Source organism: Ranitomeya imitator, chromosome 7, assembly GCF_032444005.1.
Source record: "Ranitomeya imitator isolate aRanImi1 chromosome 7, aRanImi1.pri, whole genome shotgun sequence".
NCBI classification, from domain to species: Eukaryota; Metazoa; Chordata; class Amphibia; order Anura; family Dendrobatidae; genus Ranitomeya; species Ranitomeya imitator.
The window spans coordinates 114,600,562-114,621,394 of NC_091288.1; the positions used below are offsets into that span (position 1 = coordinate 114,600,562).

The 20,833-nt window shown below is 43.1% G+C and overlaps 1 protein-coding gene across 1 annotated transcript in view; it reads right to left on the reverse strand.

Annotated features, from left to right (window-relative positions):
• The window catches only part of LOC138644868 (carboxypeptidase O-like), a 285,082-nt gene that overhangs the window by 23,474 nt on the left and 240,775 nt on the right, over positions 1-20,833 (reverse strand). Inside the window, exons 10-11 of the mRNA XM_069733760.1 lie at positions 16,194-16,396; positions 11,332-11,416 (exon numbers count right to left, since the gene is read on the reverse strand). Coding sequence (XP_069589861.1) covers positions 11,332-11,416; positions 16,194-16,396 — 288 coding nt within the window. The remainder of the gene's footprint in view (positions 1-11,331; positions 11,417-16,193; positions 16,397-20,833) is intronic.

Consider the following 20,833-nt stretch of genomic DNA (forward strand, 5'->3'; position numbering starts at 1 on the left):
AACCTTTCCCTTTCTGTTTTGTTTTAACTTATATAGTGATATCAGGGCTATAACATCATCACATACTTTTGCTGCCAGTTATGGAGGAATATGGATGGAATTTTCTACTTTGAAATAAAATGATGCGTAGAACATATGGGAGCATATGCATGGACTGGCACAATTCAGTATGGATCATCAAGGAGTCAATTTACGCCATACGTCTGCTCTTTTCTCCTTATTTGCTCCTTTGTCTTGGCCGATTTTCCATTATAATCTCCCTTTTGTTTCCTTCCTTCCTCTTCCCCCCTTCCCCCCCTTTTTTTCACTATATTGTTATGTTTATGTATTTACCGCAGGATCCATACTCACCGCAAAGTCCCCTGTCACTGCCCACACTCTATCCAGCACTTAAAATGGCCACCGCGCTGTGCGCTTGCGCGGTACATCTCCAAGCAGTGTCCGCGTCGCTGAAGGCATCCTAAGGACCCGGTGCGGGTCTATGACGTCACAGGGAATGTTTTCCCTGACCCGCGCCGTGGCCCGGATGGCCGGATGTGACGTTCCGGCACTGTGGAGGGTACGGCGCATGCGCCGCATCTGGCGCGGTGTTTTTGAGTAATTAGGACACCTAATTTGTGGCGCATATAAACCGGACTTTGTGGAGGGTAATGTACGGCCCCCCGAGGAAGCCAACCACGCGAAACGCGCGTCGGGGCAATAGATTCCACCTGCCGAGGTCCCTCCTTTCCCACATGGGTAAGCAATTGCGGTGTTTGGGCTACTTAATATGGGTATTTTTACCATAATATGACAGGCTAGTTAGCCAGGGCTCTCTACACATGCGTTATGATCAGTGAGATGTCCACTTCACAAACCCATACCTTTCTGTAGTACCAAACAATTATGGAGGCACTTTGTCTGGCGGTTTTTTGGATTTTATCTTTTCGTGTTCTTTCCCTTACCTTCTCGTTATGTGTTTTGCATCTTGGCTTGTAGCCGGTATTTATTGTTAATGAGCTTTGTTTAAATAAAGATTGTTCTTTTTATTATGAACGTATGACTTGGGCTCTATCTTTAAGATACATACCTGCACTTATGAGAGTATACTCCTAGTCGTTTATAGGTTGAATATCTTGTTCGGAGTCGCAGTAGCGCTCTCATTTTTGTGTCCTATATTTTGGACCGCACACAATCTATGTGTTTCCAGTATGTCAGTTACTGTTAACCTTATGTATGTATGTATGTATGTACGTTGCGCTTAGCACAGCCACATAGTATATTACACAGCCACGTAGTATATACCATAGACAGCCACGTAGTATATAGCACAGCCATGTAGTATATAGCACAGCCACGTAGTGTATAGCACAGCCACGTAGTATATAGCAGCCACATAGTATATAGCAGCCACATAGTACATAGCAGCCACATAGCATATAGCACAGCCTACGTAACACAGACAGCCACATAGTATATTGCAGCCACATAGTATATAGCAGCCATGTAGTATATAGCACAGCCCATGTAATATATAGCATAGCCCATGCAGTATATAACACAGTCCACGTAGTATATAACACAGGCCATGTAGTATATAACACAGCCCACGCAGTATATAACACAGCCCACACAGTATATAACACAGGCCATGTAGTATATAACACAGTCCACGCAGTATATAACACTGCCCACGTAATATATAGCAGCCAGGCAGTATACAACACAGTCCACATAGTATATAACACAGGCCACGTAGTATATAACACAGCCCATGCAGTATATAACACAGACTATGTAGTATATAACACAGCCCATGCAGTATATATCACTGCCCACGTAATATATAGCAGCCAGGCAGTATATAACACAGCCCACATAATATATAACACAGCCTAAATAATATATAGCACAGCCCATGTAGTATAAAACACAGGCCACGCAGTATATAGCACAGCCCACGCAGTATATAACACAGCCCACACAGTATATAACACAGCCTACGCAGTATATAACACATCCCACACAGCATATAACACAGTCCACATAGTATATAGCAGTGTGGGCACCATATCCCTGTTAAAAAAACGATTAAAATAAAAATAGTTATATACTCACCCTCCGTCGTCCACCCAAGCTGTCCCGACACGTGCGATGTGGCCGCCAGCTTCCGTTCCCAGTGATGCATTGCAAAATTACCCAGATGACTTAGCGGTCTCGCGAGACTGCTAAGTCATCTGGGTAATTTTGCAATGCATCTCTGGGAACGGAAGCTGACAGCAGCATCACACGCATCGGTGGACGTCAGAAGGTGAGAATAGCACAATTTTTATTTTTAAATTATTTTTAACATTATATCTTTTTACTATTGATGCTGCATAGGCAGCATCAATAGTAAAAAGTTGGTCCAGGATGGGGTGACACACTTGCACTGACTGGAGGGGAGTAGGGAGGGGGCACTGACTGGAGGAGAGTAGGGAGGGGCCACTGACTGGAGGAGAGTAGGGAGGGGCCAACTCGCGGCCGGACTAAGACCGTCACTGATTGGTCGCGGCCTGCCAGCTGCGACCAATCAGCGATGCGGGATTTCCAATACAGACAGATAAACAGACGGAAGTACCCCTTAGACGATTATATAGATACATACTGAGCTAGATAGCAAAAAAGCTGTTAAATCAATTATCAGCTTTTGCTAAGTCCTTACCGAACCCGACAGGACATGAGACATGGTTTACATACAGTAAACCATTTCATATCCATTAGATTTTTACATATCCCTCACTAATAATGTTAGAAGTGTTTGTGTGTAAAATTTGGGAGCTGTAGGTGTTAAAAAAAGGTTAATTCATGGAAAAAACTGGCGTGGGCTCCCACGCAATTTTCTCCGCCAGAGAGGGAAAGCCAGTGACTGAGGGCAGATATTAATAGCCTAGAGAGGGACCATGGTTATAAGCCCCCTGGCTAAAATCATCTGCCCTCAGTCAGGAGGCGCTGCTTCGGTGACGGCAACGCTAGTTACCAAAGCTTTGTTCCCTGGATTTCATTCATTCCCCAGTCTTTTACAGATGGGTGTGGCAGCATTATCAGCGCTCCTGGTTGTAAATGTATTTAACCCTTTGAGATGGATTTACAGCGTGGGACTTGACTGTACGGCGGACAGGTATGAGATATTGTTGTTGTTTTTTTTGGAATTTTTTACAGGAGAAAAAGGGTCTTCAGTTGGATTGAGCGTACAATAAAGATAATAAAACCTGTGTGTTTATTTATTTCATTAAAATAATTTATTCTTAATGTGTGTGTTTTTTTAACCCTTTCAGACTAGAGGCTTAATAATAGAAAGGTGTCTTATTGACACCTCTCCATTATTAACCAGGCTTAATGTCACCTTAAAATAGCAAGGTGACATTAACCTCTTATTACCCCATATGCCAATGCCACAGGGCAGTTGGAAGAGAGAGGCTAAGTGCCAGAATAGGCGCATCTGTAAGATGCGCCTTTTCTGGGGTGGCTGGGGGTAGATGTTTTTAGCCAGGGGGGCCAATAACCATGGTCCCTATCTAGGCTATTAATATCTGCCCTCAGTGACTGGCTTTCCTCTCTGGCGGAGGAAATAGCGCAGGAGCCTACACCAGTTTTTCCGTGAATTAACCCTTTAATGTAACATCTAGAGCTCCCAAATTTTACACACACACACGTCTAGCATTATTAGTGAGGGATATATAAAATTCTAATGGATATTAAATGGTTTACTATAAGTAAACCATGTGTCATATCCTGTCGGGTTCAGTAATGATTTAGCAAAAGCCAACAATTGAATTACTGGCTTTTATGCTATCTAGCTCTGTATCTACTATATAATTGTCTAAGGGTCACTTCCGTCTTTCTGTCCTTCTGTCTTTCTGTCTGTCACGGATATTCATTGGTCGCGGCCTCTGTCTGTCATGGAATCCAAGTCGCTGATTGGTCTCGCCAGCTACCTGTCATGGCTGCTGTGATAAATCAGCGATGGCCACAGTCCGATTAGTCCTTCCCTACTCCCCTGCAGTCGGCGCCCGCTCCATATTCCCCGCAGTCACCGCTCACACAGGGTTAATGCCAGTGGTAACGGACCGCGTTATGCCGCAGGTAACTGACTCCGTTACCACCGCTATTAACCCTGTGTGACCAAGTTTTTACTATTGATGCTGCCTATGCAGTGTCAATAGTAAAAACATCTAATGTTAAAAATAATTAAAAAAAATAACAAATCATTATATACTCACCTTTCGCGACGCTCCGGTGACCTCCGGCAGGTTCCGGTGCCAAGGATTGTATGGGAGAAGGACCTGCCATGACGTCACGGTCATGTGACCACGACGTCATCACAAGCCCTGTGCGCCTGCGCAAGAACGACCTGCCGTGACGTCATGGTCATGTGACCGCGACGTCATCACAGGTCCTGCGCTTGCGCGAAAAGGACCTGCCATGAGGTCACGGTCATGCAACCGCTACGTCATCACAGGCCCTGCGCGCCTGCACAAGAAAGACCTGCCATGACGTCACGGTCATGTGACCGAAGGGGCCCTCGGAAGGTGAGTATATGTTTATTTTTTAACCTGTGACATACGTGGCTGGGCAATATACTACGTAGCTGGGCAATATACTACGTGACTGGCCAATATACTACGTGGCTGAGCAATATACTACGTGGCTCTGTGCTGTACACTACGCCGCTGTGCAATATACTACGTGGCTCTGTGCTGTATACTACGTCACTGGGCAATATACTACGTAACTGGGCAATATACTACATGGTTGTGCAATATACTACGTCACTGGGCAATATACTACGTAACTGGGCAATATACTACGTGGCTGGGCAATATACTACGTGGCTGGGCAATATACTACATGGCTGGGCAATATACTATGCGGCTGGGCAATATACTACGTGGCTGAGCAATATACTACGTGACTGGGCAATATATTACGTAGCTGAAAATATACTACATGGCTGGGCAATAAACTACGTGGCTGGGCAATATACTACGTGACTGTGCAATATACTACGTGGCTGAGCAATATACTACGTGACTGGGCAATATACTACGTAGCTGGGCAATATACTACGTGGCTGGGCATAAAACTACGTGGCTGGGCAATATACTACGTGACTGGGCAATATACTAAGTGACTGGGCAATATACTACCTGACTGAGCAATATACTACGTGACTGGGCAATATACTACGTGGCTGGGCAATATACTACGTGACTTGGCAATATACTACGTGGCTGGGCAATAAACTACGTGGCTGGGCAATATACTACATGACTGGGCAATATACTACGTGGCTGGGCAATATACTAAGTGGCTGGGCAATATACTACGTGGGCTGTTCAATATACGACGTGTCTGGGCAATATACTGCGTGGACATGCATATTCTAAAATACCCGATGCGCTAGAATCGGGCCACCATCTAGTGAAATATAAATATATATATATATGTGTCTCACTGACATATAATATATATATATATATATATATATATATATATATATATATAGACTGTGTATATGTTTTCACAAATATTTGAGCCCATGGATCCATTATATGTTCATTTTTCAAGCCGGCGAAAAATTCTCGCCGTACGGATGCCATGCGGATGCCATAGGGATGACACACGGATACTTTTTGGAGAAAGAATCGCATCCTCGCAATGAATACTGATGACATACGGATCACTGTTCATGAACATTTCTGCGTATCTCAGCTGTAAAAAATGGACCGTATTTTTATACATTAGGTGTGACGCCGGCCTAACAGGTCTTTTGCAATGCAATACAAATAAAAATTGATGTCCCATACAGGGACTAAGTAAAAAAAGTAAAAAAAAAAGTTTTAAAACTATTAAAAAAAATCGCAAAATAAATTAAAAAAAGAAAAAATAGTAAACCAATAAATACATACATATATACTGTATATATAGATAGATAGATAGATATGTGTGCAAACAAGAAAAGTACACATATTTGGTATCGCCACGTGTGGAATGAGCCAACCCATAAAATGGTCAAACTTGTTTACTCCTTCAGTGGACACCGTAAACAAAAAAACAAAAAAAAGGAGCAAAAACCTTTGCTTTTTCATCATGCCGCCAAACGAAAAGTAGAATAAAACGAGATCAAAAAATTTATATCAAAATAAAAATGGTACTGCTGAAGACATTATCTTGTCTTGCAAAAAACAAGCTACTATACAGCTCCAACAGCAGAAAAATAAAAAAGCTTTCAAAATAAAGCGATGCAAAAACAAATATTTTTTCTATGAAATTGTTTTTATAGTGAAAAAGCGGTAAAACGTAAAAAAAAAAATAAATGTGGCATTGCTGTAATCGTACTGATCCGAAGAGTAAAGCTGCCTTATTCATTTTCCTACACACGGAACGTCATTTAAAAAAAAAAAAAACAATTTCTAAATTCCTGGTGTTTGATCATTCTGTCTCCCAAAAATCAGAATAGAAAGTGATCAAAAAACGTCATGTGCCCGAAAATGGTAGCAATAAAAATGTCAGCTCGTCCAGCAAAAAATAAGCCATCACATGACTCTATCGACTGAAAAATGGGAAAATTATAGCTCTCAAAATATGTGATGCAAAAACTTGTTTTTGCAATAAAAAGCGTCTATTAGTGTTTGACAGCAGCCAAACATAAAAACCCGATGTACATCTGGTATAGCTGTAATCGCACCGACTCCAAGAATAAAGTCACCTAATCACTTATACCGCATGAGGAACCGTGTAAAACATAAATAAAACCAATTCTTCACATGCTGTTGATTTTTTCATGCTGCTTCCCAAAAAGCACAGTAAGGCGCACATTTATCCCGCACACTGCCCTGAGCACTTACACTGGGGTTTCTGTGTAAATCTCTGAAATACATGATGCAGAGAGAGCAAATGTTGTTCCTATCTTCAAAAAGGGGAAGAAGAGTTTCTGGCACCCGGGGCAAGAATTCATTTTGGTGCCCCCCTTCCCCCCCAGACGTATGCGATTTGCACACTCAGTCATGTACCGACGAGCCACTCTCTGTGATGATCTCAATATTCAGTGAAATACTGAGAGAAGCAGAAGAGAAGCTCATTGTCACAGGACCACAAGTATGAATATCACATAGAAATAGAAATAGATCAAGAATCAAGCCAAGGGTACTAGCGTCGCTAGTACATCCTTGGGATTCAGAACCGAGGCGCAGCACTTTCTCTGAGCCGGCTGTCAATTTGACAGCCGTCTCAGAGAGCGGGAGAATCTCAGTGTGGGGGCGGCAGAATGCCTCCTTATTGGACTGCCACATCAGGTGGCCGGCCGGCGCCCCCCTGTCGGCTGCGTCTGGGGCCCATGCTCCGGCTGCCCCCCCTGGATACGCCATTGGAACTATAGGCCGGTGAGTCTGACTTGTATACCAGGAAAGATCTTACAAAAAATTATTAAACAACATGTATGTAAGTACCTGGATAAGAATGAAGTGATTAACCAGAGTCAGCATGGGTTTGTAACTAATAAGTGATGTCATACTAACTTAATTTCATCCTATGACAGAATCACTGACTGGGTGGATCAGGGAAAAGCTGTAGATATAGTACATCTTGACTTCAGCAAAACATTTGACAAAGTATCTCACACCATCCTTATTGAAAAAACGACTAAATATGGAATGGACAAGGCAACTGTTAGGTGGATTCATAACTGGCTTAGTGATCTGACCCAAAGAGTGGTCGTAAATGGCTGCACATCCAGTTGAAAGAATGTCTCATATGGGGTACCACAGGGTTCTGTCCTGGGCCCTGTATTGTTCAACATCTTTATCAATGATTTAGATAAAGGAACACTGATAGCTGATAACTGGTATAATTTCCAAACTGGGGTCACTTGAGAGGGGATTCTGCTTTTCTGGCATTTAGGGGCTCTTTATATAGATTCTTGAAACTATTCTATAATAATTTGTTCTCCAAGAGTCAAATAGCGTTCCGTCCCTTTAGGATCTTGCTTTGTGGCTAATCAGTACTGTGCTGCCACATATGGGGTATTGCCAAGTTCAGAAGATTATTGTGTAACATATTTTGGCACCATTTTTACCCATTTTCCAGTGTTACAATGTAAAATCTAGGGTTAAATCTTTTTTGTGGTAAAAATGTAATTATTTTTTCTTCACTGCACAATGGTATCAAATTCTGTGACACAGTTGTGGTAATATAATAACTGCACCCCTAGATGAACTCATTCAGAGGTGTAGTTTGTAAAATGGGGTCTCTTATGGGGGTTTCTGCTGTTCTGGCACCTCAGGGGTTCTGCCAATGTGACAATGCCCCATCAAACCAATGCAGCAAAACCTACACAGTATTATGGCACTCCTTCCCTTTCATGACCTGCCATGCTTCGAGACAGTAGTTTTCTGCCACATACTGGGTATTAGCATACTCAGGAGAAATTGCATAACAAATTTTGGGGTCCATTTTTTCTTGCTACCCTTGTGAAAATAAAAAAGTTGGGGCTAAAATAACATTTTTGTGGTAAAAATGTATTTTTTTTTATTTTGATGGTTCAATATTATAAAATTCAGTGAAACCCCTGGAGGTTCAAGGTGCTCAGCAGACATCTAGATAAATTCCTTGAGGGGTCTAATTTCCAAAATTGGGTCACTTGTTGGGGGTTTCCACTGTTTAGGCACGTCACGGGCTCTCCAAACACAACATGGCATCCGCTATCGATTCCAGCCAATTTTACATTCCAAAAGTCAAATGGTGCTCCTTCCCTTCTGAGTCCTCCTGTGCTTCCAAACAGTAGTATTCCCCCTACATATGGGGTATTGGCGTGCTCATGAGAAATTGCACAACAAATTGTATGGAGCAATTTCACCTTTTACTCTTATGAAAATGCTAAATATGGAGCTAAAATAGATTTATTTGAGAAAAATGTGCTATTTTTTATTTCCACGGCTCTACGTTATAAACTTCCGTGAAGCACCTCTGGGTTCAAGGTGCTCAATACACATCTAGATAAGTTCCCTAAGGGGTCTAGTTTCCAAAATGATGTCAATTGTTGGGGGTTTCCATTGTTTAGGCACATCAGGGGCTCTCCAAACGCAACATGGTGTCCGCTAGTTATGCCGGCAAATTTTATATTCAAAAAGTCAAATGGCGCTCCTTCCCTTCCGAGCCCTGCTGTGCACCCAAATAGTAGATTTCACCCACATATGGGGTATTGGCATGCTCAGGAGTAACTGTAAAACAAAATGTATAGTCCATTTGCTCCTCTTAACCTTGCAAAAGTAAAAAAATTAGGTCTAAAGGAAATTTTTTGTGAAAGAAAAGTGTTTATTTTTTCCTTCCACATTCCATTCATTCCTCTGAAGCACCTGAATGGTTATAAACTTCTTGAATGTGGTTTTGCGCACCTTGAGGGGTGCGGTTTTTAGAATAGTGTCACGTTTGAGGGGTCTATATGAAAGAAAATACCCAAAGTGACTTCAAATATGAGGTGGTCCCTAAACAAAAATGGTTTTGTAAAATTTGTTGACAAAATGAAAAATCGCTAGTCAACTTTTAAGCCTTATATCGTCCTAACGGAAAAAAAAAATTGATTCCAAAATTGTGCTGATGTAAAGGAGACATGTGGGAAATGTGTATTAACTATTTTGTGCCATTTGACTCTCTGATTTAAGGGCATAAAAATTAAATGTTTGAAAATTGCTACATTTTCAAGATTTTCACAAAATTTAAATTTTTTCACAAAAAAGTCATATCAAAGAAATTTTGGCACTATCATGAATAACAATATGTCACGAGAAACAACTCTCAGAATCACCGGGATCCGTTGAAGCATTCCAGAGTTATAAACTCATAAAGTGACAGTGGTCAGAATTGTAAAAATTAGCCCGGTCACGAAGGCAAAAACAGGCCCAGGCACGAAAGGGTTAACTTTTTGGATGAACTAACCATATTTTCTTTTCTTTTTTTACTTGGGCCCAGCAGTACTTGTAATGTTTTGCCAATTATTTCACTTTTTTTTCCAGTGAGTTGTAATTATGCTTTCAATAACTAATCGTAATGAGGGAATCAGCAGCAGCTGACCACCACTGCCAAATATACTTTTTCAATGGAGAGAACTTATAGGGATCCTGTCAGGTCCCCCCTGCCCACCAACCCAGAGGCATGTATGTGTGTATGAGGAAATTCCTGGCCTAACCAATCCTGTATAATATTATTGAGCAAAAACAAGGTATAAAAAAGCATTTATAATGTCCCGGTTTGCTATTCAAATGAGGGCTTTGAATAGCCCATGGGGCTTTTGTTGCCCCAGACTAGTCAGCCCTCTATCCATGTTATCACAGACCAACCGCCCACTCTTGGAAAAATTCGACCATTGGAAATTGCATCGATCTGAAGAATAGGGAACTTTTATCCCCATTTTAAAATGCAGCGGCAGGTGAGATGTCTGTCCACAGCTCCATTCATGCTGTTTGGAGATTCCAGTAAAACCCAAGTGCAGCCACTGAGGGAATGAATGGATCAGTGGTCAAGTCGCACACGAGCTCCATTCTAATGGGAAACAGCATCAGGCTCTTGATCGAGGGCTCCGACCCCCCCGAATGTAACTGCTTATTGACAACCTGCCCTGGGGCCCGTTGAGCAGAAGGAAAGTGGGGCAGCCCGAATAGGTGAGACACGCTGCCAGCATCTCACCCTGATTGGGCCCATCCTTTTTGCTTCTGCTCAACGGGCACCATACACCCAGAAAAGGGTAGTACTGCCCTGATGGCAGCCCTGAACATACCCACAGAGGATCTTTTTAGCGATTTATTGGCGTCTCAGGAGTCAAACCCTCACCTAACTGCAGACAATTACAGTGGCTGCAAAATGTTAAAAAAACTGTTGAAAGATTAGTTAGGGCTCATTCAGATATTAGTTTTTCTTGTACAGGTTCTATCCGTGATTTTCACAGATGTTCACAGATAATTAAGAGTTGCATGATAGTCTATGTTCCTATTCACATGTCTGTCTATTTTCGTGGACACAATGGTTCAGATGAGATCCATGTGCCATGTGTGTGTGGTCTTTCACCAACTGTTTGATAGGTGTAGCTTCAGAACCTCAGGTTTATTTTTCATAACAGAAACACTGGTGAACCTCTGATGGTAAGAAGCTGACCCTGACCAACTTCTGATGAAAATGTGATAAACTTACTGATGAAAATAGATAATTATTTTGTGTGTGAGAAAAATCACAGAGGTCTGGATGAGTCGTCACGCTATTAAAAAAATATCCAAGATACCGACAATGTGAAACTGGACTGCAAGACAGAATTGTACTTACATAATATCACAGATGATGATCCCACTATGTAACCCTCACCATGTTTTTCTGCCATTTTGTCAGCAGCTTGATTGGCAGCTATCATCTGGTATTAAAAAAAAATAAACGGTTAAAGTTTTTTAGCATAACAATAAAAAAAAATGTTTTAAGTACATTTCTAAGAGCGAAATGCATTCCAAAAGGTAATGCTTTTAGTATACATTTGACAGTTTTATGTTAGAATACTATACTACATGGAATACTGAGGTATACTTTAATACTATGAAAAGCTTTCCCTTTAACCCATCAGTTCATTACTTCTACATATCTCAGGGATTCTGAGAATGCTTTTTGTGACACTTTGTACTTTATATTACTGGTAAATCTGGGCTGATAAGTTTGGTGCTTTTTTTGAAAATATCTGAAATTTGATATAATTTAAAAAAAATTAAACTTATACTTTGCTTACACATTATCCTTGCTACAATAGAGCATATATTTATGTCCTATTGCAGCTCCCTGCTTTGATGCAGGATTACAAGCTGAGCCTACATCTTTCTTGGCTTTCGATGGCTGTGATATTCAGCTATCACCTTCGTCTAACAGCTGCAGGTGGCGCCACTCCACCCACAGTCGTTGTCCTGTGAAATGCCGCTGTTGTCAAACCCTGACTGCTGCATTTACAGAGCATTGGCAAGGAGGATGTGCGCTGCTAATAGCATGATGCTGATGGGTTGCTATTTGTGATGAGCGAGCGTGCTCAGATAATGTCTTATCCAAGCATATTGGAGTGCTCATATATTATGTCTGCATGACTTGTGGCTGTTAGACAGCCTCAACACATGTGAGGATGTCCTAACAAACAGGCAATTCTCGCATGTGTTCCGGCTGTCTAACAGCTGCAAATAATGCAGGGTCTCAAACATAATGTATGAGCCCCCCAATATGCTCGGTAAGACGTTATCCAATCATATCCGAGCTCGTTCGCTCATCGCAGCTTGCTATGAGTGTTCACAGGAGATCGTGATTTGTACTATACACAGTAGTTCTGTAGTATTGATAAATATAGTACATGTGATCAGATGATTAAAGGTTCAAGTCTCTTAAGCTGATTCACAAGTACAGTGAAAAAAAAATGTTTTAAAAAATTGGAAAAAAAAAAAGAAAGTGCAAATCACCCCTTATTCACCCATTAAAAATACACATATGTGGAATCGTTACATCCATACAAGACTGATTTATCAAAATATGAAATGAATTAACTCGATCTGTAAACTCTGTCATGACACAATGACAAAAAAATCAAAACACCATAAGCATGGACTCTGGGTAGCACCAAAATATTATAAAAATGCAATAAGAGGTAATCAAAGCAATCAAATCTACTCCAAAACAGAATAAATAAAAATGTCATCTTAGGGTTCAAAAAATAAAACCCCTCAAGCAGCACTATTGAACAAAAATTGAAAACATTATGGGTCTCAGAATAGTGTGACACAAGCAAATATTTTATTTCTTTTACAAACTTCCCCCCAAATTTTCACCACTTAAAATCCCAAACTATAGATGTTTGGAATGCCAGTGATTATATTAATGGGAAGAATCATATTGCCATGTAATTTTTTTACTATATAATGAACACTGTAAATGAACTTCCCCCCCCCAAAAAAAAAAAAAAAAAAAGTGCGGAATTGCACTTTTATTCCCACAATTTCAACAAACTTTTTTCAATTCCTTCCAGTGCATCACTTGATAAAATGAATGATATCACTTAAAAGAGCAACTTGTCATGTAAAAAACAAGCCCTCATATGTGTATGTCAAAGGGATAATAAAAAAGTTATGGCTGCCAATCAGTTATCTTAATGATGTTGACTGAGTCATGGGCACAAGCAGCTCACAGTTGCAGAGCTCACAGATTGGCTGCAGTGCTGTAGATTGCACTGCAGACAATAACGCACACCAGTAGTAGTGGAGACTCAGGACTGGACCTGGGGAGGGTGAGTAAAGTAACGCTTCTTTTAAAACAACCTTTGCTTTTGACAGGTGTTTTACTGAAAAGGGAAAACTTTTTAATTATGCCTTAACCAGGTCATAAGAGTGAATACTACACCTCACAGTATCCAACCTATATGTAGATACACAGGAGGAATTTATCATAGACCAGTAAACCTTAATCCCACTGGAGCGATTATTTTTAAGATTGCTTACTCTTAATAGATTTGACGAGTCAATAGATTGGGTCTCTGATTGTCAGAAAAGGAAATCTATATCAGATATGATCTGGAGTAGATTTCAGCTACAATGTACAGTATGTCACTTTTCTGGTGTATACTGTAGTAAGTCTAATGCACTACGGTTGGCCATGATGATTGCCCATTTTGATAAGCCCCATCCATAAAAGTAAAAAATTAATTTTTTTGTGTAGACACTAGATGTACCATACTTTGCTACTGTTTTACACAAGAAAACTGGTGCAGAGAAAATGACAATTTGCTCTAAAGCGTTAAGAATTCTGAATTTAGATCCGAGTTATAAAAGTTACTCAACTTTTACTGTTGAAGGGGAGGTCCAGTACCTAACATGTCCTTTCTAATCATCTACAGTACAGACCAAAAGTTTGGACACACCGTCTCATTTAAAGATTTTTCTGTATTTTCATGACTATGAAAATTGTACACTCACACTGAAGGCATCAAAACTATGAAATAACATGTGTGGAATTATATACTTAACAAAAAAGTGTGAAACAACTGAAATTATGTCTTATATTCTAGGTTCTTCAAAGTAGTCACCTTTTGCTTTGATGACTGCTTTACACACTCTTGGCATTCTCTTGATGAACTTCAAGAGGTAGTCACTGGGAATGGTCTTCCAACAGTCTTGAAGGAGTTCCCAGAGATGCTTAGCACTTGTTGGCCCTTTTGCCTTCACTCTGCGGTCCAGCTCACCCCAAACCATCTCGATTGGGTTCAGGTCTGGTGACTGTGGAGGCCAGGTCATCTGGCGTAGCACCCCATCACTCTCCTTCTTGGTCAAATAGCCCTTACACAGCCTAGAGGTGTGTTTGGGGTCATTGTCCTGTTGAAAAATAAATAATAATCCAACTAAAAACAAACCGAATGGAATAGCATGCTGCTGCAAGATGCTGTGGTAGCCATGCTGGTTCAGTATGCCTTCAATTTTGAATAAATCCCCAACAGTGTCACCAGCAAAGCACCCCTACACCATCACACCTCCTCCTCCATGCTTCAAGGTGGGAACCAGGAATGTAGAGTCCATCCATTCACCTTTTCTGCGTTGCACAAAGACACGGTGGTTTTAACCAAAGATCTCAAATTTGGACTCATCAGACCAAAGCACAGATTTCCACTGGTCTAATGTCCATTCCTTGTGTTCTTTAGCCCAAACAAGTCTCTTCAGCTTGTTCCCTGTTCTTAGCAGTGGTTTCCTAGCAGCTATTTTACCATGAAGGCCTGCTGCACAAACTCTCCTCTTAGGGGCTCCTTTCCACTTGCGAGATAAACGTCCGTGTCTTGCATGGTAAAATCAAGCTCTGGCGCATGCACCTGGGAGCGGAGCGTGCGGCTGCATGCATTGCTATGGTGTTTGCCACTGTACTTGAGGACACTTTCAAAGTTTTCCCAATTTTTCGGACTGACTGACCTACATTTCTTAAAGTAATGATGGCCACTCGATTATCTTTACTTAGCTGCTTTTTTCTTGCCATAATACAAATTCTAACAGTCTATTCAGTAGGACTATCAGCTGTGTATCCACCAGACTTCTGCTCAACACAACTGATGGTTCCCAACCCCATTTATAAGGCAAGAAATCCCACTTATTAAACCTGACAGGGCACACCTGTGAAGTGAAAACGATTCCCGGTGACTGCCTCTTGAAGCTCATCAAGAGAATGCCAAAAGTGTGCAAAGCAGTCATCAAAGCAAAAGGTGGCTACTTTGAAGAACCTAGAATATAAGACATATTTTCAGTTGTTTCACACTTTTTTGTTAAGTATATAATTCCACACGTGTTAATTCATAGTTTTGATGCCTTCAGTGTGAATGTACAATTTTCATAGTCATGAAAATACAGAAAAATCTTTAAATGAGAAGGTGTGTCCAAACTTTTCGTCTGTACTGTATCTTTATACCCTAAACACTTTCGTAATTTGTTTTATTATAAAATGCCCTACAATTCTCCCTATCTAATCCCTAAATATGTTTTCTTTTACCTCACTTACTGTTATTGTTTGTTTAAAAAGAGTCTCAAACTGACTATTAGAGGAGGACAGGGCAGCACTCACTTCTCTGCAGCATCTACCAGCTCTCCTAGAACAGGATGTCATCGAGAGTCATTTACTACAGTTTCTTGTATCACCCCCGCCCCTCCCCCCGAAGATGTTCTGGTTTCACGGTGCTGATAGAAGCTGTGGGAGAGGTGAATGGAGTGCCCACACACTGCTTCTATCTCCGCTGCCGCAGTTTCTAACTGTGAAACAAGACGTCATCAGGGAGCGATGCTAGAAGCAATGAGTGACACCAGCGCCGCCCGAGAGAAGCAGAGTGCTGGCGCTGCACTCACCTCTCTTGGAGCTTCAAACACCATGGTTTCAGGATACAGTATCTTCAGAGTGCAGTGACACAAGAAACTCTAGTAAATACGTCCAGCTCTGATGATGTCCTGCTATAGGAGGGGAGATAGACTCTGCAAGGAAGGGAGTGTAGCCTAGCCTCCTGTGACTTCCCATTTCAGACTCCTCTCAAAGATAATTACAAAATTGGTAAGGGTGTAAAGATAGATATTCAGAAAGAACTTTTTAGGTAACGGACCAAACCCTTTAATTTATATTTAAATTAATTTTGCTTTAAAGATACTTACCATTTCATTATGATTTGCAGATTGATTCTGTTGATATCCATAAGGAAGGAGAATAAGTCTTCCATAGTTGTGAACTGTAAGGTACATGAGCATGTTGGTTTTCACTTGCTCAATAAGTTTGACCACACCTTTGGTTTCAAGTTCTGAAGCAGCACTTGGACCACAAAAGACATAACTATCACAGAATCTGTCTGCTCCAACACCTAAATATTAAAAATAACAGCAATAGGAATAAGGCAAAATTGTAATAGATTATTAACAGCAAAATCTGCACAGTCTTACAATATAAAAAATAAAAATTATAGAACCTCAGATTTGGAAGCACATTACTCTGGATGTAAGTCCCTATCAGACCTATTCAGAAGCTAATATGTAATTCTAGATGATGATTACGGTACTACTATTAATACTTTGTTAAAAACAAGGTACAATAGGTGATAACTAGAGATGAGCAGATGATTTGAAATTCAAATTTACCTGCTTCAGAGAATATTCCGAGAGAAAAATACTTTTCAATATATGTACATTGAAAAAAATATATAAGCACATCATTTTTGTTTCTGCTCAAATTTTTTATGAGCTGCACTCAAAGTTATAAGACTTTTTCTATGTACATAAAAGGCTTTTATATCTTAAATACTGTCCACAAATTTGTTTAAATCTGTGTTAGTGAGCACTTCTTTGCTGAGATAATCCATCCACCTAACAGGTGTAGCATATCAAGATGCTGTTAGACAGCGTGGTCATTGCACAGGTGTGCCTTATTCTGGTGTCACAGATGGGTGTCTCAGGTGTAACAGACTGTCCCTAAGGGAGGTGGAGCCGCATATTCATCACTGTAATGAGCGGTACCACATAACCGCTCACACAGGACAAGCTGCCAACGCTGAGAGGAGGCATCGCGGGAGCTGGGTGAGTATTTCTCTGCTACGGGGCATGCGCGCAGGGGTGGGGAGGGGTGGGAGGCATTAGATGACGCCCAAACTTTATTTTTCACAATAAAAACTTGATTTTTCATCCCTTCTCTCCTGCAAGCGCTGCTTTCAGCCAACCAGGACAGAAGGTATGAATGCTGTCTTCAGCACCACACGCAGGGGACAGCGCTGTCTCTCCTGCACAGTCCGTGTGGTCCTCAGGAGGCACACAGGCGGCACACGGCTGCCGCACGTGTGCCACACTGATGTGCCTTGTGAGCACACGGACACACGGACATGGAAAACTCCAGTCCCGATTTCTCTGGTACCGGAATTATCTGGACGTGTGAGACTAGCCTTAGCGTGTTTCACAGGTAGTACCTGCATGTTTATTGGTTGTCTAAAAGTCGTGAAATATGCAGGTCGGGGACTCAAGCATTGAGCTCGAGCACCTGCTATACTTGATCGAGTAACAAGCGTGTCCGAACACCCTGGTGCTCAATCATCGAGCAGTGGTGAGCACGCTCACTCATCACTAGATGATATCTACCACAAGTAACCACCTAACTAGCTCACAAATATTAGTCTACCATTAACGGTTGAGCTACTAACCCTGCAACTGGTAATTTCTAGTAGTGGTAAGTCTTGTGTTGTGTTGAGCATTCCGATACTGCAAATATCGGGTATCGGCCAATATTTGCTGTATCGGAATTCCGATACCGAGTTCCGATTCTTTTGCGATATCGGATACCGAAATTGGAAGTTCCTATAGTGCAATGATGCACCATAATGGAGTGTGGGCGGTGTGTGGGCGGAGACTGCGTGTGTGTGTGCAGGCGGGGTCTGTGCGTGCCTGCCAGGGGTCTGTGCGGGCCTGCCGGGGCTCTGTGAGGGCCTGCCAGGGCACTGAGCAGCCTGCCCGGGCTCTGTGCGGGCTGCGGGGGTCTGTGTGGGCCTGCTGGGGGTCTGTGTGGCATGCCGGGGCTCTGTGCGGCATGCTGGGGCTCTTTGCGGGCTGCTGGGGGTCTGTTCAGGCCTGCTGGGGCTCGGTGCGGGCCTGCGGGGGCTCTGTGCGGCATGCTGAAACTCTGTGCGGTGTGCTGGGGCTCTGTGCGGGCTGCCGGAGCTTTGTGCGGCATGCCGGGGTTCTATGTGTGTGTGCTGGGGCTCTATGCGGTGTGGCAGGGCTCTGTGCGGGCTGCCGGGGCTCTGTGCGGCGTGCCGGGGCTCTGTGCGGGCTTCCGGGGCTCTGTGCGGGCTGCCAGGGTTCTGTGCGGCGTGACGGGGCTCTGTGCGGGCTGCCGGGGCTCTGTGCGTGTGTGCAGGCATCGTCCGATGGGACTACAAGTCCCATCGGACGATGTCTGCTACAGTGACAGTGATTGACACATTAGCCAATGATGGGACAGTAGTAGTCCCATCATCCAGCTAATGTGTTGAATGTGAAAAAAAAATACTACATACATACTACATACATACTACTGTACATACATACTACATACATACATACTACATGTACAAGTCTTGTGTAGTGTTGAGCATTCCGATACTGCAAATATCGGGTATCGGCCGATATTCGCTGTATCGGAATTCTGATACCGAGTTCCGATACTTTTGCGATATCGGATACCGGAATCGGAAGTTCCTATAGTGCAATGATGCACCATAATGGAGTGTGGGCGATGCGTGGGCAGAGATTGCGCGTGTGTGTGTGCAGGCGGGGTCTGTGCGTGACCATGGGGGGGTCTGTGCGTGCCTGCCGGGGGTCTGTGCGGGCCTGCCGGGGCTCTTAGCACTTAGCCTCTCTCTTCCCATTCCGGTGTAGTGGTGGGATATGGGGTAATAAGGGATTAATGTCACCTTGCTATTGTAAGGTGATATTAAGCCTGGTTAATAATGGAGAGGCGTCAATAAGACGCCTATCCATTATTAATCCAATAGTAATAAAGGGTTAATAAAACACACACATTAGGAAAAAAGTATTTTAATATTCTTCATTTAACCATACTTACCATACTTCAGCGCCTGCAAAAAACGTAAAATAATAAACCGTATACTACCTGTCTGCCGTAGTCCAATTAATAACGAGTGTCCCACGACGATCTCCCCTATAGAACAGTGACATCGGGTGATGTCACTGCTCTATAGGACCCTCAGTGACACACTGACAGAAGACAATGGCTCCTGCAGTGCATCACTGAGGTTATTATAGTTCAAAGTCTCACCTTATAGCAATTGCTGCGTGAGAATATTTCTCACACAGCAATGCCAAAAGTGAGACTAGGGACTATTTTTTTTACAGCGGCGGAGGAATACAGTGCGGAAGGATACCGTCCTCCCGTCATTGTATTCCTGGAGCCTCTGGAGAGCGGTCACATCAGCTGATGCTGCCGTTCTCCACGGGAGAACGTCGTGGGACACTCGTGGATTTCTGTGGACAGGGAGTATATTGGTTGTTTGTTATTGTAATATTTTTTTACAGATTACACTGGTTTCGGGGAACAAAGTGACAAGTAATGGTGAGTATGAACTCTATGTTTAATGCACTGTATGTATGTATTGTATGTAATGTATGAATGTATTGTATGTAGTATGTATGTAGTATGTATGTTTTTTTTTTCATTCAACACATTAGCTGGATAATGGGACTACTACTGTCCCATCATTCGGTAATGTGTCAATCACTGTCACTGTAGTAGGCATCATCCGATGGGACTTGTAGTCCCATCAGACAATCCCTGCACACACGCACAGAGCTCCGGCAGCCCGCACAGAGCCCCGGCAGCCTGCACAGAGCCCCGGCATGCCGCACAGAGCCCCCGGCAGGCCCGCACAGAGCCCCGGCAGGCCCCCACAGAGCCCCAGCAGGCCCCCACAGAGCCCCGGCACGCCGCACAGAGCCCCGGCACGCTGCACAGAGCCCCAGCAGGCCCGTACAGAGCCCTGGCACGCCACACAGAGCCCCAGCAGGCCGCACAGAGCCCCGGCAGGCCCGCACAGAGCCCCGGCACGCCGCACAAATCCCCAGCAGGCCCGTACAGACTCCCGGCAGCCCACTCAGAGCCCCGGCAAGCCGCACAGAGCCCCAGCAGGTTGCACAGAGCCCCAGCAGGTTGCACAGAGCCCCGGCAGCCCACACAGAGCCCCGGCTGGCCCGTACAGACCCCCGGCATGCACGCACAGTCCCCGAGAGGCCCATACAGACCCCCGGCAGGCCCGCACAGACCCCGCCCGCACACACAGACACGCATTGTGTCCGCCCACACACCGCCCACACTCTTTCCCCCTCTGGAACAGGATGTACAAGGACAGAAAGGGCTTATTTACATTCCGATATTTGTGTCCCATTGACTTGCATTGGTATCGGGTATCGGTATCGGCGATATCCGATATTTTTTGGATATCGGCCGATCCAATCCGATACTTCTGGATATCGGAAGGTATCGCTCAGCACTAGGGTTGAGCGAAATGGGTTGGCAATTTTCAGAAGTCGCCGACTTTTGGCAAAGTCGGGTTTCATAAAACCCGACTCGACCCCTGTGTGGGGTCGGCCATGAGGTCGGCGATCTTCTGAATTTGGTATCGGAATTCCGATACCGAGTTCCGATATGTTTACAATATCGGAAATCGGTATCGGAATCCATATTTAAGTGTAAAATAAAGAATTAAAATAAAAAATATTGCTATACTCACCCTCTGACGCGCCCTGGTACTAACCGGCAGCCT